The 12,946-nt window shown below is 61.8% G+C and overlaps 1 protein-coding gene across 1 annotated transcript in view; it reads left to right on the top strand.

Annotated features, from left to right (window-relative positions):
- Positions 1 to 11,233, top strand: part of FAM222A (family with sequence similarity 222 member A) — a 55,342-nt gene extending 44,109 nt beyond the window's left edge. The window contains exon 3 of the mRNA XM_025889366.2: positions 8,649 to 11,233. Within this exon, the coding sequence (XP_025745151.1) occupies positions 8,649 to 9,931 (1,283 nt within the window). The 3' untranslated portion in view covers positions 9,932 to 11,233. The remainder of the gene's footprint in view (positions 1 to 8,648) is intronic.
- The last annotated feature ends 1,713 nt before the right edge of the window (positions 11,234 to 12,946 follow it).

Here is a 12,946-nt window from a genome sequence, read left to right as displayed (position 1 = left end):
GAAACTGAGGGTCCCGTTAAGCGGCGTGCCCAGGGTCAGCCACTGAAAGCGGTAACAGTGCGCATCAGTCCACCACGGTCCCACCCCAGCCAGGGTCCGAGCTTTGCACCTGTGTGGGCTCTCCTGCAGAGCCCCCACCCGTCCACCCGGGCTTCTCCCTTCCTGACGGGGGGCTGCCAGGGGCCACCAAGTCCCGCTCTCCTGTCTCCCTGTAGCAATATAAATCCCACTCAAAGGGCTGCTTTTAATTGGCTTAACATACTCGTTAATAACCACGTCTCTTTAAGGCACCTGTAAAAGGCCCATAACATTAACGTAATGGCAGGAACAACTCATCCGCACTTGCAGCCAGCCTTTTAAATCTCCCGACAGGACTCTAATGGGGGCCGTGGGGCAGGGCAGCCCAGCTCGCAGGGTGGGTGCTGTGGTTCCCGCGCACGGGAGCCCCGGTTCCATCTGTCTGCTGCCCCCGCAGCCTCCCGGGGGCCTCGGAACAGGGGCGTCGCTGGACTCCGCAGCGCCTTGCAAGCACCTGCTGTGGTTCCACACTTTTTTCAGGGGTCAGGGTGGTGAGAAAGAGCCGGGCTTGCCCTCAGCATTTCGCCCAGGAGACAAGGGACAGTTACAGCCTGGGGGCCCCGGGACGGGGGAGGGGGTGCAGAGCCTGTCCCCGCGGAGACCTGGCGCATCAGAGCCAGCGGCTTCTTACTCCATTCTCGCAGTGCCTAACTCAGACACCTTCTGTACGCCAGGCTCTATATGGACAGTTCCACCCGACCCCAGACTCACCACTCTCCACCAGGAGCTGAGGGTGCAGTGGGCAGAGACGGGGGATTTCCCACCAAGGTGTGGGGGACCGATGGACACAGACCAGAGGAGGAGGGTGTCCACGGGTTGTGAGCACAAGGGGACATCATTCCAGCTGGGCTCTAAAGGACCAGTGGGAATTTGGTTACCGAGGGGAAGCATGTCAGGGTGAGAGACCCGTCCCGAGCCAGGGCGTCCGTGGTGCGCAGCGACTGAGAGAGGGGGCCTGGGGGACAGATGACGGGGGCTCAGAATCTGGCTCACAGATCTTTTCTGTGCCACCAGGGCTCTTGAACTGGTGGGTCCTCGGGGCACCTTCCACCCGGCAGGTGTACGGTTTGCCCTGAGCCGTGTTCTGAGCACGGTTTTGGGGGTGCACGCCTCTGGGCCGGGCGCAGCCTCCCCACCTACCCCAGTCCCTGCCCGGGCCATTCCCAGCCCCCCCGTCCTCCAGTACTCAGCAACAACATTCAGGGAGTCGCATTAGCAATCCACACTTGACACCCTGTTCCCTGAATGTCTCCGCTCCTCTTCCGAAACCCAGGGGCGTCAGAGGGCAGGGCTGGGAAGATGGGGCCCAGGGCAACGCTCCACCGAGGGTGTTTGTCGGCACGTGAGAGGGGTCCCAGGGACACTGTGGGTGTGTCCACGGGGCCTGTGGGGAAGGAGGGCTGCAGAGAGAGGTCACATGGCCGAGGCCTCGAATGCCAACCTGAGTGTTTCAGACTTCACACAAACAGGGGCTCAATGGAGGGTGTTACAGAGACGCACCCGGGGGCTTTAGTGAACTCATCACCACCAGCCACCATGGCACCCTGAGGATAGGCCCCTTGACGGCCCTCATAAAAACTCTCCCAAGACCGGCAGCAGCGTCCCCATTTTGCCCAAGAGAAAACTGAGGCCCAGAGAGGGGTAGCAGCCTGCCTGGAGCCACACCATGAGCGGCAGAGCCAAGATTTGAACCCAGACGTCTGTGACTCAGCCCACGTTTGCTTCCCCCCCCCCCTCCCCCGCGCTGTGCTGCCTTCTCAAAAGGCTGCCAACCGCCCTTCGTGCTCTGCTCAGGAGTAGAGGCAGCCTGACGGTGGCGGGGGCCCAGGCAGGGAGCCAGGGAGGGCCTCGGGCTGCTCAAGGCCAAGGGAAGAGGCGGCAGCTCTGAAGCAGGCTGCATGACGCAGGCGTCAAGGGCAGGGCCCTGGGAGGAAGGAGAGCTGCGGGCCTGTCCCCCACCCTAACGCGACACACGGTCATGGCCAGCCCCTGGCGACTGCAGAAAAGCACAGAGAAGAAATAAAATAGCCCCCCTCACCAGGCAGGGCCATGCTGGCATCCGGGGCTTTTCTCTTCAAGTCTTGGCTTGACCCCTCCCCCTTCGAGAGGGAAGGAGAGAGACTGAGGGCTCATGGGTACAGCCCCTCTGCAACCTCCTTTACACAGGCCTGTACTGCACACCTTTGCCCACTTCGTCAGAGCCTTCTAGAACCCGGGTTTTAAGGCCCAGCAAAGCACATTTCTGCTGAGGACCTGCTGGGTACTCTGTCTCGTGGGAACACTGAGGGTGCTCCCAGGACTTCTTCGTGAGCCTCCTTTACCTGCCCTATTTCCCACCCAGGAGCCTGAGGGGTCCCATCAAAACTCAAGGAAGGTCATGTCGCTGCTCTGGTCCCCGCCCTCCAATGCAGAGCAAGAGCCTAGGCCCTCATAGTGCCCGCCCCCGTCCACCTTCTACGACCCTCGCCTGTAGACTCTGTTTCCCCAGTCCCCTTGGCCTTGGCACTTGCTGTCCCCTAGCGGAGACCACTCTTCCGTCAGAGAGCCACGTGGCTCTCTCCCTCACTTCGCAGCCTTCCCTCAAAGGCCACGTGATCAGAGATGCCTCCTTCACTGATCACCAAGTCCACACTAGGCACCCCTCCCCCGGGTCACTCCCTGCCCCCTGTGCCCTGCTGTTTTGCTTACTGTGCTTGCATAACAAACTACCCCCAGATTCAGAAGCCTACAACAGCCATCTATCCATGCTCGGAGCACAGACAAGGGCACAGTGGGGAGGGTGTGTCAGCTCCGTGACGCTGCCGGGAGCAGGGTCGGGAAGGCCTCTGCTGGCCTGGGAAGACCCGGGCTGGGGGCTGGAAACTTCTGAAGGCTTGCTACCTCACACATCAGGTGGTGGATGCCAGCGGTCCACTCAAACGCCCACACGGGGTCTCTCCATGTGGCCTGGGCTTAGCAGAGCACAGTGGCTGGGTGCCAGGGATGGACACCCCGACAGACCGACACAGAGCCACCTCGGTCTCTGTGCAAAGCCACGCTGCCTGTAACTGCCCAGCCAGGATGGCCGCCCGGCACCACGCCTGCCACGCCCCCCTCAACAGAACGGAGTAGCTGAGTTACCTCCCGTTAGAGCGAAGGAAGATCGGCCTCCAGTACTTGTGGGAGGAGTGCCAAAGAATTCGTGGACAGGTTTTAAAAACTAGCACGCCTGCTTTGTCCTTGTTGCCGGGGCCTGTGGCTGCCTGACGTGGTTATAGGATTGTCGCCCCTGCTAGACTGTCACTCCGTGAGGGCACGGACTCTGCTCTCACCGCCGCTGCTCCTCCAAGGCCCTGTACACGGCCCGCATAGACAAGGGCCTGGAAGCTGGAGGGAGGCTTCAGAGAGGCAGCTCTCCACGGGGCTGTCTCCTTGGCTTAGCTCCCCCTGGGACTCATTCTCCCACGTGTCATGACTGGCCGCGAACAGGGGCCCCCAGGCCGGAGGCGTCCGTCCGGACACCGCCTCGTCATCCAGTAAGACATTCCCAGAAACCTACTCTGTGTCCTGTAGACACCTGGGGACACGGCAGTGAACAGGCCAGCTCAGGGAGCCCGAGTCTGCTGGGGCAGGAGGACAGGCCCAGGGCCACCAGGATCTGCTGTGGTGCCCGAGGTGGCCGTGCCCAGGCACTGATGGGACCTCCGGGGGAGGGGCTCCCCTAGTCCAGCTGGAGGTATCAGGGAAGGCAGGGAGGGAGTAGCATCGAAGAGAGACCCTGGGGTCCCCCAGCAGGCTCCCCACCTCGCCCGCCACACGTTAACCCTGTGAGCCCTGCCGCCCATCCTCACCACTGGGGACGGCTGGCTCAGCTGGCTCCTTCTGTGAGGCCCTCTCTGTGTCATTACCCTGACCACACGGGGCTGTGCAGCTGGGCTGAACTTGTGGCTGCCCCCCTCCTCCAGGGGAGAGTCTAGAGCCTTCACCAAGCTCCGGGTAAGGGGCCCAGCCTGGCCCGAGTGGCCAGAGACACCCCCACCCCCACCCCAAGCCACGGCTGCCATCCCTTGGGGGGAAAGGCTGGGTCTGAGGTACCGAGGCTGGCTCAGGAGAAAGCCCCTCAGGAACAAGGGGTAGAGTAGGAGCTGTAGACTCCCGGGGCCACAGAGACACTGCAGCCAGGCCAGGTTTGGGACAAGGGACTCTGGTCACATGCAGGGGCAGGTCCACGCCCCCCGCCCGAGGCACTCACAGTCACAACACTAAAGAACCCTGAGCACAGGCCCAGGTGAGGTCTGTTGGGGGCTGCCAGCCGGCAGGCTCCAGGAGCCGGCCGAGGGCAGGAGTGACAGCTGCCTGGCCTGTGACCTCTGGGGACTCACCTCCCACCTCTCTGGGCCTCCAGGCTGACTTAAAGGCCCCTCCTTGGGATGCAGGTGCGGTGGAGGGGACTTGGAAGGAAGGCAGACCGGGTCCGCAGCTCAGCTCTGCTCCTCGCCCAGTTGTGTGGCCTCTGAGGCTGGGAGCTCCCTTCCTCGTCTGCCAGCTGGGAGCCTGTGCTGGTTATCTACTGCTGTGTTAACTGGTTGCTTCAGAACTTAGTGGCTTAAGACATCGATAGACATGTATTCTCTCTTATGGTTTCTGTGAGTCAGGAATTCACGGGCAGCTTCGCTGGGTAGCTCTGCTCTGTGTCTCCCCTGAGGCTGCAGTCAGGGTGTCGGCTGGGGCTGCACTCATCCGAAGGCCTGACTGGGGCTGGAGGACCTGCTTCCAGAAGGCCACCTCACGCAGCTGTGGGCAGGAGACCCCAGTTCATCTCGCCGCGGGCTGCTCAGTGGGCTGCTCCCAGAGCAAGTGATTCGAGTGGGTGAGGAGGAAGCCCAGTGCGTCCGTGACAGTCACACTGTGTCTCCTCCCCTGGACCTCAGAGGTCCCGCAGGTCGCCTGGCCTGGGAGGAGCCTGTACCCAGGGGTGAGAATCAGGAGGTGAGGAGGACTGCACAGGGAGCATGGCAGATCCTGGAGGCTGCCTGCCAAATGCCACAACCCGTCTCCTTCCTCCTCTGTAAAACGGGGACCCCTCCCAGCTCTCAGAGGGGTCAGGTGCTCCAAACAAGAGACGTCAAGAAAAGCTGTGGGCGCAGAGCCTAGCCCATAGCGCAGCCAAAGGGCGGCCCCCATCCGCTCCCACAAATGGAGACCCCAACCCAGCCTCGTGGAGCCCCGCTGACCAGCCGGGGCCCAGACAGGCTCCTCCTCGCAGTGAATGGGAACCAGTGACAGGCAGGACTCTTTTTATCCGCCCCCTCCTTCTTCTTCTTCTTAAAGGTTTTAAACACCTAATTTATTCCATCCATTAGATAGATTTTGTAGATTTAATCATTTTCACAGTTGGTGGCTCATTGGATACTCAAGATAAACTCCAAATGAAAGTATAATGGTGAGGACAAATGAGTTTTCACACCACAATGGCAGAAACCTGCTTGGGAAGAGGGTTTAAGAGGAACAAAAATACACACAGATATAATTTTTTTCCCCGGCAGCCTCTTTTGCTGACTATAGTAGGTTACCACAGTTAATTTCACCAGTTTTGTTCATCTGTAAAATTGCATAAAAGTGACATTTTTGTGCTCATTATAGCAACTGCTGATTTATGGCTGGTAAATGAAGAGCTGGTCCCTTTTTTGCGGGACTCTCCGAGCGGCGCTAAGTGCCCATGAAATTGCTTGTATAATGTAGTTTAAATCCAATCTCGGAGAAAGATTCCCCCGTTGGCCAAAGTGACATTTCCATTCTCCACACTGAGTTTATTTTAGGCCACTTAGGAGGGGGCTGCCCCAGGCAGGGTCAGGATGGAGGCCTGTGGCCTGACAGGGGTCAGCTCCACCTGCCCAGTCTCCTTGGGGTGCTGAGGGCTGCCTACCTCTTCCTTCCCTGCTGCCCTGCCCAGGTCAGACCACATTCCTGCACCTCAGGGCAGAGGGGGATGACCTTTCTAACACGCATACCTGCCCCTACCCCTCCCCTGCGTAAAACCTGGGCCAGGGCTTCTCCAACACTCTTGTGGAGGCGGCAGTCCTGTGCGCTGTAGGATGTCCTGTGGCATCCCTGGCCACTACCCACTGGACACCAGTAGCTGGGGTGGAGGCTCCCCCAACCCAAGTGTGAGGACCAAATACATCACCAGGCTGGTCAATGTGCCCTGGGCGGGGGGGGGGTGGGGGGGTTGGGGGGGGGGGGGGCGGCGGCGGGATGGAGAACCACTGCCCTACAGTGTGAGGAGGCCCCTCTGCACCAGCCCGATGCCCTCCCAGGCCGCCTCTCTCGCACGATTGTCTGCCCTGGGCTTCTGCTCTCATTCTGAATTACTTACATTTCCCACTCGGGACAGGCTTCCTCACCTCTGGAACTCTGCCTGTGCTGTTTCTTCTGCCTGAAATCTGTTTCTCTGCTCCCTCCTCACCCCTTTCAAGAACATCGCCTTAACTGGGATGCTCTTTCTTCTAAAAAGCGGTCTCGCTTTCCAAAGCCTGCCTGAGTGAGGCCCCCCTGCATCCCAGAATGCCTGTGCCTCCCTATCACAGCACGTATCTTGCTCAGATTGGCTGTGAGCCCAACAAGGGGATTGGGGGTGAGCCTCGGGAAGGATGGGATGTGGGGTAAGGCCTTCCAACGGATGGGGAGGAGGCCGGAGAAAGGTGGTGGCGTCAGCACTCCACCCCAGCCACCATGCCGGGCCCACCTGTGCTGGTCAGGAGGAAGGGCAGCCCAAGCCCCTGCCCCCTCCTCCCCAGGAAGGCCCTTATTCCAGGCAGATGGGGAGGGTATTACCACTCCCGTGTAGTGAGCACCTGCTTCTGCTAATGCCACCCCACCACACACAACTCACAGCTGCCCTGGGAGGCAGTGTCCCCGGCAACATCACCCCCATTTTACAGATGAGGAAACCGAGGCCAGAGTGAAGAAGCCTCATTCTCAAGTACCCCCCTAGAGTCACTGGTGGGCCCAAGGGGTGCCCATGGGGCAGGAGGAAGGCAGTGTGCCGTGGAGACCTTGAGGGGTCCCCTCGCCCCCTTCCGGGCCCAGAGAGGTCACCCCCTCCCAGCACCAACTGCATGCCTCACACCCTCTGCTCAGCCCCTTGGCACAGTCATTCCTCCAAGCCACCCTGCAGGACTGGTACAATCATGATCCCCATTCCACAGGTGGGGAAACTGAGGCTCAGCCAGGCAAGCCATTTGCCCACAGCCAGAAAGCCCCACAAGCAGACAGGATTCTACCCAGCCAGCCAGTTCTAAAGCCCAGGGTCTTCCCAGCTATTGCATGGAGGCCCCTGCTCCCTTCCCCACCCAGGGACGGTCCTGGGCAGCACCGAGGAATCTCTCAGGCCCAGGGAGGGGCTTGGGATGGGAGACGGGGGGTCCTCCCACAGCAACCCACCTCCCCCACGGGAGGGGCCGGTTGTGCCACCAAGAGTAGAACAGTCAACCTGTCGCACAGAGTGCACCCTTCAGCCCCATGCTGACCGTGTGCAGAAAAGGCAGGGGTGACAGGCAGACTCGGGGAGGAGCTGGGCAGCCGGGGTGTATGAAGTCCCTCCTCACCAGCTACGGACTGAGCACGGGCGTGTGAGCAGCCGGTGGAAGCCAACAGAGCAGCTCCCGCCTGCATCACGTCCCCCGCTCTAGGCCTTGGGCTCCGTCCGTGGAGCAGCACGCTTAACCGTCCCACAGAGTTCGGCAGGTCCTCATCGCCCCATTTTACAGGTGAGGAAAGGGAGGCAGAGAGGATGATGAAGAAATAGGAGGAACGGCCTCCCAGCGGTGGTGTTAAGGCAGGTGACACCAAGCATCACTGAGCGTGTGGAGGCCCCAGAACTCCTGTGCTCTGCCGGGATGGGGGCGGGGGCGAGCCTGGCACATTCTCTTTGGCAAAAACTGCAGGTATTTTCTCCTAGGGTTGCATCTTCACCTGCCCCGAATCCCCCTGCTAGGCATAGTCCCAACAGAAATCACTGGATAACGTGGGCATGAGGGCGCGTGGTGCTAAGTGTATCGGCCCCAACGCCACCAACAGTAGCAAGGATGAGTACATTGTGATGTCGCGTCCCACAGGAGGACCACGGAGCAGTGAGAAAGCACGAACCACGCCCCCCCACCCCCAGGCGAATCCCATAAGCCACCCTAAGTGGCAGAGGCCGATGCGGGCGGGGTCGCGTGGCAGGATTCCATTCTCCCTGTACAGACACTGCCATCAGACGTCAGGACAGCTGTGCACTCGGGCGGGGACACAGGGGGCTCTGGGGGACTGGCAGCGTCCCATCGCTCGGGCACACGGGTCTTACAGGAGCACGCTCCATCCGTGAAAGTTCAGCTTACGAAATGTGTGGTTTCCTTCCCCTACTTGACACCAGATCCGGAGCTTCGGAGCGTAGAAGGAACAAAGTGGAGGAGCGGGGAGGGGGGATGGATGGGGAACCGGGGCAGAGTGAGCCCCCCCCACCCCGGCTGGCGGCGGCGGAGCTGTGGCCTTCCCGGCTCACAGGGCCGGCTCTCACCTGTGCTTTCCTCTCCGACTCGTCCCCGTAGGCGAGACGGCGGCCAGCTCCATGCATTCGTCCCGTTACCCGAGCCCGGCCGAGCTGGACGCCTACGCCGAGAAGGTGGCCAACAGCCCGCTGTCCATCAAGATCTTCCCCACCAACATCCGGGTGCCGCAGCACAAGCACCTCGGCCGCACCGTCAACGGCTATGACACGAGTGGCCAGCGCTACAGCCCGTACCCGCAGCACGCCGCCGGCTACCAGGGCCTGCTGGCCATCGTCAAGGCCGCCGTCTCCTCCTCGGGCGCCGCCGCACCCGCCGGGCCCGCCAAAAGCGTGCTCAAGAGCGCTGAGGGCAAGCGGACCAAGCTGTCGCCGGCCGCCGTGCAGGTGGGCATCGCGCCCTACCCGGCGCCCAGCACTCTGGGGCCCCTGGCCTACCCCAAGCCCCCCGAGGCGCCCGCCCCGCCACCCGGCCTGCCCGCAGCCGCCGCCACCGCCGCCTCCGTCATTCCCCTGCCCGGCCGTGGCCTGCCCCTGCCGCCTTCCAACCTGCCCTCCATCCACAGCATCCTCTACCAGCTCAACCAGCAGTGCCAGGCCCCGGGCGCTGCGCCCGCCGCCTGCCAGGCCGTAGCCGGTCCCCGCCCCAGCCCGGCCAAGCACGGTCCCGTGCCCGGCTTCCCCGGCATGGCCTACGCGGCCGCTGCCGGCCTGCCCGACTGCCGGAAGGGCGCCGAGCTGGGCCAGGGGAGCACGGCAGCCTTGACGTTGGCTGGGGCCACCAAGCCTGCAGGGTACGCGGACGGGGGCCTGGATTACCTGCTGTGGCCGCAGAAGCCGCCCCCACCGCCACCCCAGCCACTGCGGGCCTACAGTGGCGGCACGGTGGCCAGCAAGTCCCCCGAGGCCTGTGGGGGGCGGGTGTATGAGCGGGCCGGCGGGTCGCCCCTCAACTGCGGCATGGGGCTGCCCACCGGCTTCACTGTGGGCCAGTATTTCGCCGCCCCCTGGAACAGCGTGCTGGTGACCCCCACCAGCGACTGCTACAACCCAGCGGCGGCAGCGGTGGCAGTCACCGAGCTGGGGCCGGGGGCGGCCCGGGAGCTGGCGGGGCCCCCCGTGGAGGCCCTCTCGGGCCTGCCCAGCAAGAGCATGTGCAACACGGCGGTGCTGAGCAGCAGCCTGCAGTCGCTGGAGTATCTCATCAATGACATCCGGCCCCCCTGCATCAAGGAGCAGATGCTGGGCAAGGGCTATGAGACAGTGGCCGTGCCCCGGCTGCTCGACCACCAGCACGCCCACATCCGCCTGCCCGTCTACAGATAAGGCCTGCCCGGCGGCCGCACGGACAGACGGACAGGGCGCCGAGCGGGGAGGCAGGCCGCGGAGCAGGGTGGGCGGTGCCCTGGGGCACCCGGCCTCGCCCCATGCCCGGGTGCCCGTGGAGGCCCACAGGGAAGCCAGGCTGGCTGCTGCTGTGCGGCCACCTGATGGGGAGTAGCAGGGCGACCTGGCTCCCCCAGGCCCCTCCCTGCCATCGGCTGCCCTAGGATACGGCGGGGGGGGGGTTGCCCAGGGCAGCCGCGGACGGCCAGCCTGTCCTCCTTCCAAGCTGGCAGAGGCAGGGAGAGAGAAACCACCTTAAAACAGGAATGGTTCTTTCTGGCTTTCCCAGGAGAGGAGCTCAGGCCAGGGTGGGATACAGGAGAAAATGTGACAGTCTAGAGTCAGGGTGGGGTCAGAGCAGCCCCCCGGGGTTCAGACATCTCCTCCCCGCTCCCCCATAGCTCCCCGGTCTTGGAAAAGGAGCCAAGAAGGGGCATAGGAAGTCACAGGGCCTACAGTGTCCCCTGCTGGCCAATCCAGGTGAAGACCACTCTAATAGAGGCTCCAAGGACTACCAGTGCCCCCCGCTCCTCCCTCCTCCTCTAGGTTCTCCTTCCCCTCCTCCCATTCCTTCCCAACACAGAATTGTACCCCCATCCCCACTCTCTCCAAACCCTGTACTACCACCTTCCCCCTTCTCGCCACATCTTACAGGGCTGCTGGACACAGTTGTATAGGCTGTGCACTGCACAAGGGCACCTCGTCCAAGGAGACACCATTTGCATCCTAGACTTGTATATTTATTATGGCAATTTTCCGAATCTTGAGGAAGGGGTGCCATTTTCCCTATTCGCACAAAGGCACCACAGGGGCTAACAGTGGGCCTGCCATCTTCGACACCAGTCAGAAGGACCCTACCCTCCCTTCTTCGGGGGTTTCCCTAGGAGCCAGCGAGGAGGCGACCTACTGGTTTTAGTTGGGAGAGCCAATCCAACTCCCTTCTTGCAAGCTGCCCTCCAAGGCCTGCCGCGCACCATCAAGGGTCCAGGGGGGGAGGCAGGCAGGGATTCCCCCCCCTTCCCCGTTACGTCCCCAAGGCCCGGATTCCCCGAGCCCTGGCCCCTCTGGCACTCCGGAAGCGGTACTGTATCTCTCCAAGGCCTGTTCAAGCACTAAGTGCATTTACAAATCTCTGAGAATGTTTTTTTTTTATACTAAAATTGACCATTATATTCTACTGTGAGAAGTGCAGTCTGCACTATATTGTTTTAAAAACGAAGAGAAAGAAAAAAGGAAAACACAGATGGTGTCTCAGCTGTGGAATTGTTCTGTAGCTCGTTTTGTTCTTCCTTCCTTCCCTCCCTTAGGAGTAAAACGGGCCGTCTCCTCCCCTGCTGACCGGGCACGGAGCCCTGAGGAAGCAGGCCAGGAGCCTCCTGGCACCCACCGCACTGGGCATTCTGTGGGTCATTTACTTCTCCAGCTCTTTAGGGGTGGACGCTGTCATGTACCCTGTTTATGTCAGCACACAGGCTGAAGGCCACTGGGTCACGGCCAGCAATCGGTCTGCAGAGTGGCTGAGGCAGAACCAAGCCTGGGCCCTGTGGCTCGTTCCCTGAATGGTGCGGAGGTGGTCTGGGGATGGTGTCCCCCCCCTGCATCACTACATTCCTTCCCAGCTTCTCCTCTGTGCCTGACACACTCCAAGCTTCCGTGGGGGAACAGTGCGGCTGCGGGCAGGCCAAAGTGGCTGGGCAGCCCCAGCACACACCCCACCCCGGGCCTGGGTGCCGGCGGGGGGCGGATCTGCAGGAGACCACCCAGGATGCTCAGCATTTAGCAGGCACTTCATTTGTGCTGGGCCTTTTCATCTAGACTATATCTCCCTGGAGCCTCACCACATCCTTGCAAGGTAGTAGGTGTTCCAGGAAGAAACTGAGGCTCAGAGATGTGAAGTGACCTGCCTAAGGTCACACAGCAAGTCTGGAAAATTGGGGTTTGAACCCCATGGCGTGGACTCTTTCGCATCCTGTCTTTGCCTTATCCCCTCGCAGGGGAGCCTGCCATCTGGCCTGGGGGGGCCTGGAGAGCCCCTAGTTTAATGCAGGCCTCCCCTCCCATGCACAGAGCCTTACCTGGGTGCCAGGTGCCAGGCCCTTCTGACCTGGGTCAATGAACAAAGCATAGCACCCCTCACGCCCTGGGGAGCAGCCCAGGGGTTGTGCCGGGTGATGAGCTGACCAAGTCCGCGCTGCGCAGAAGGCCGCCGGGGGTGACCATAAGTGGTATGTAAGCGGCAGCTGACAAAGCGCTTTTCTGACCTCCCAAAACAGCTTCACAACTGCACCATCAGATGTGTGACAAAATCATCCCCATTTTAAAGATGAGAACACAGAACCTGAGAACGGCCACAAGGACGCTAAGAGGGAGCCAGGTTCTGGCATCAGGACCCACACCCCGGCTCAGGCCACCTCCAGAGCCCCCAGATCTCTCCCGCAGCCTCCACCCTCACATGGCGCTGAAGCCCGCCTGTGGCCCCACAGCACCCCAGGAGGCCCCTGGAGGCAGGCAGCCCAGGAGGCCCAGCCTCCAGTGTGAACTAGAAGCACGTGGGAATCCTGGCTTTGCTACCTGGAGTGACCCTGAGCCAGACAGGGAATTTGAGGACACAACAGCACGGGGCAGGAACTTGGGGGAAGGGCAGAGCAGCGGGGTCTAGAGCCAGGTTTAGGGCTGGGTGGTGGCCTGTGGCTCAGCTATTCCCACCAACGTGGTCTCTGGATAGCCCATGTCCCCCTGTCCCAGGGCCCACTGCCAGGCCCACCCCCACTGGGGCATCAAGGGAGCGCAAGGAGACAAGACTGGAGCCACCCTTTAGGCCAGGTCCCCCTCATTTGGAGATGCGGGCTGAGGACAGACCTGCCTCTGCTCTGGGAAAACCTCACCCTCTGTGGGCTGGGTCGGCGGGTCCACACGCAGGGCGGTGGGAGCACGTGGTACAGACAGTCTCCTGGG

The sequence above is a fragment of the Callorhinus ursinus genome, unplaced genomic scaffold (assembly GCF_003265705.2).
Source record: "Callorhinus ursinus isolate GAN/ISIS: 27379988/994484 unplaced genomic scaffold, GSC_fseal_2.0 scaffold41, whole genome shotgun sequence".
Taxonomy (NCBI): Eukaryota; Metazoa; Chordata; class Mammalia; order Carnivora; family Otariidae; genus Callorhinus; species Callorhinus ursinus.
Note: the sequence above shows the minus strand (reverse complement) of the source record. Positions and strands in the feature narration are given on the sequence as shown.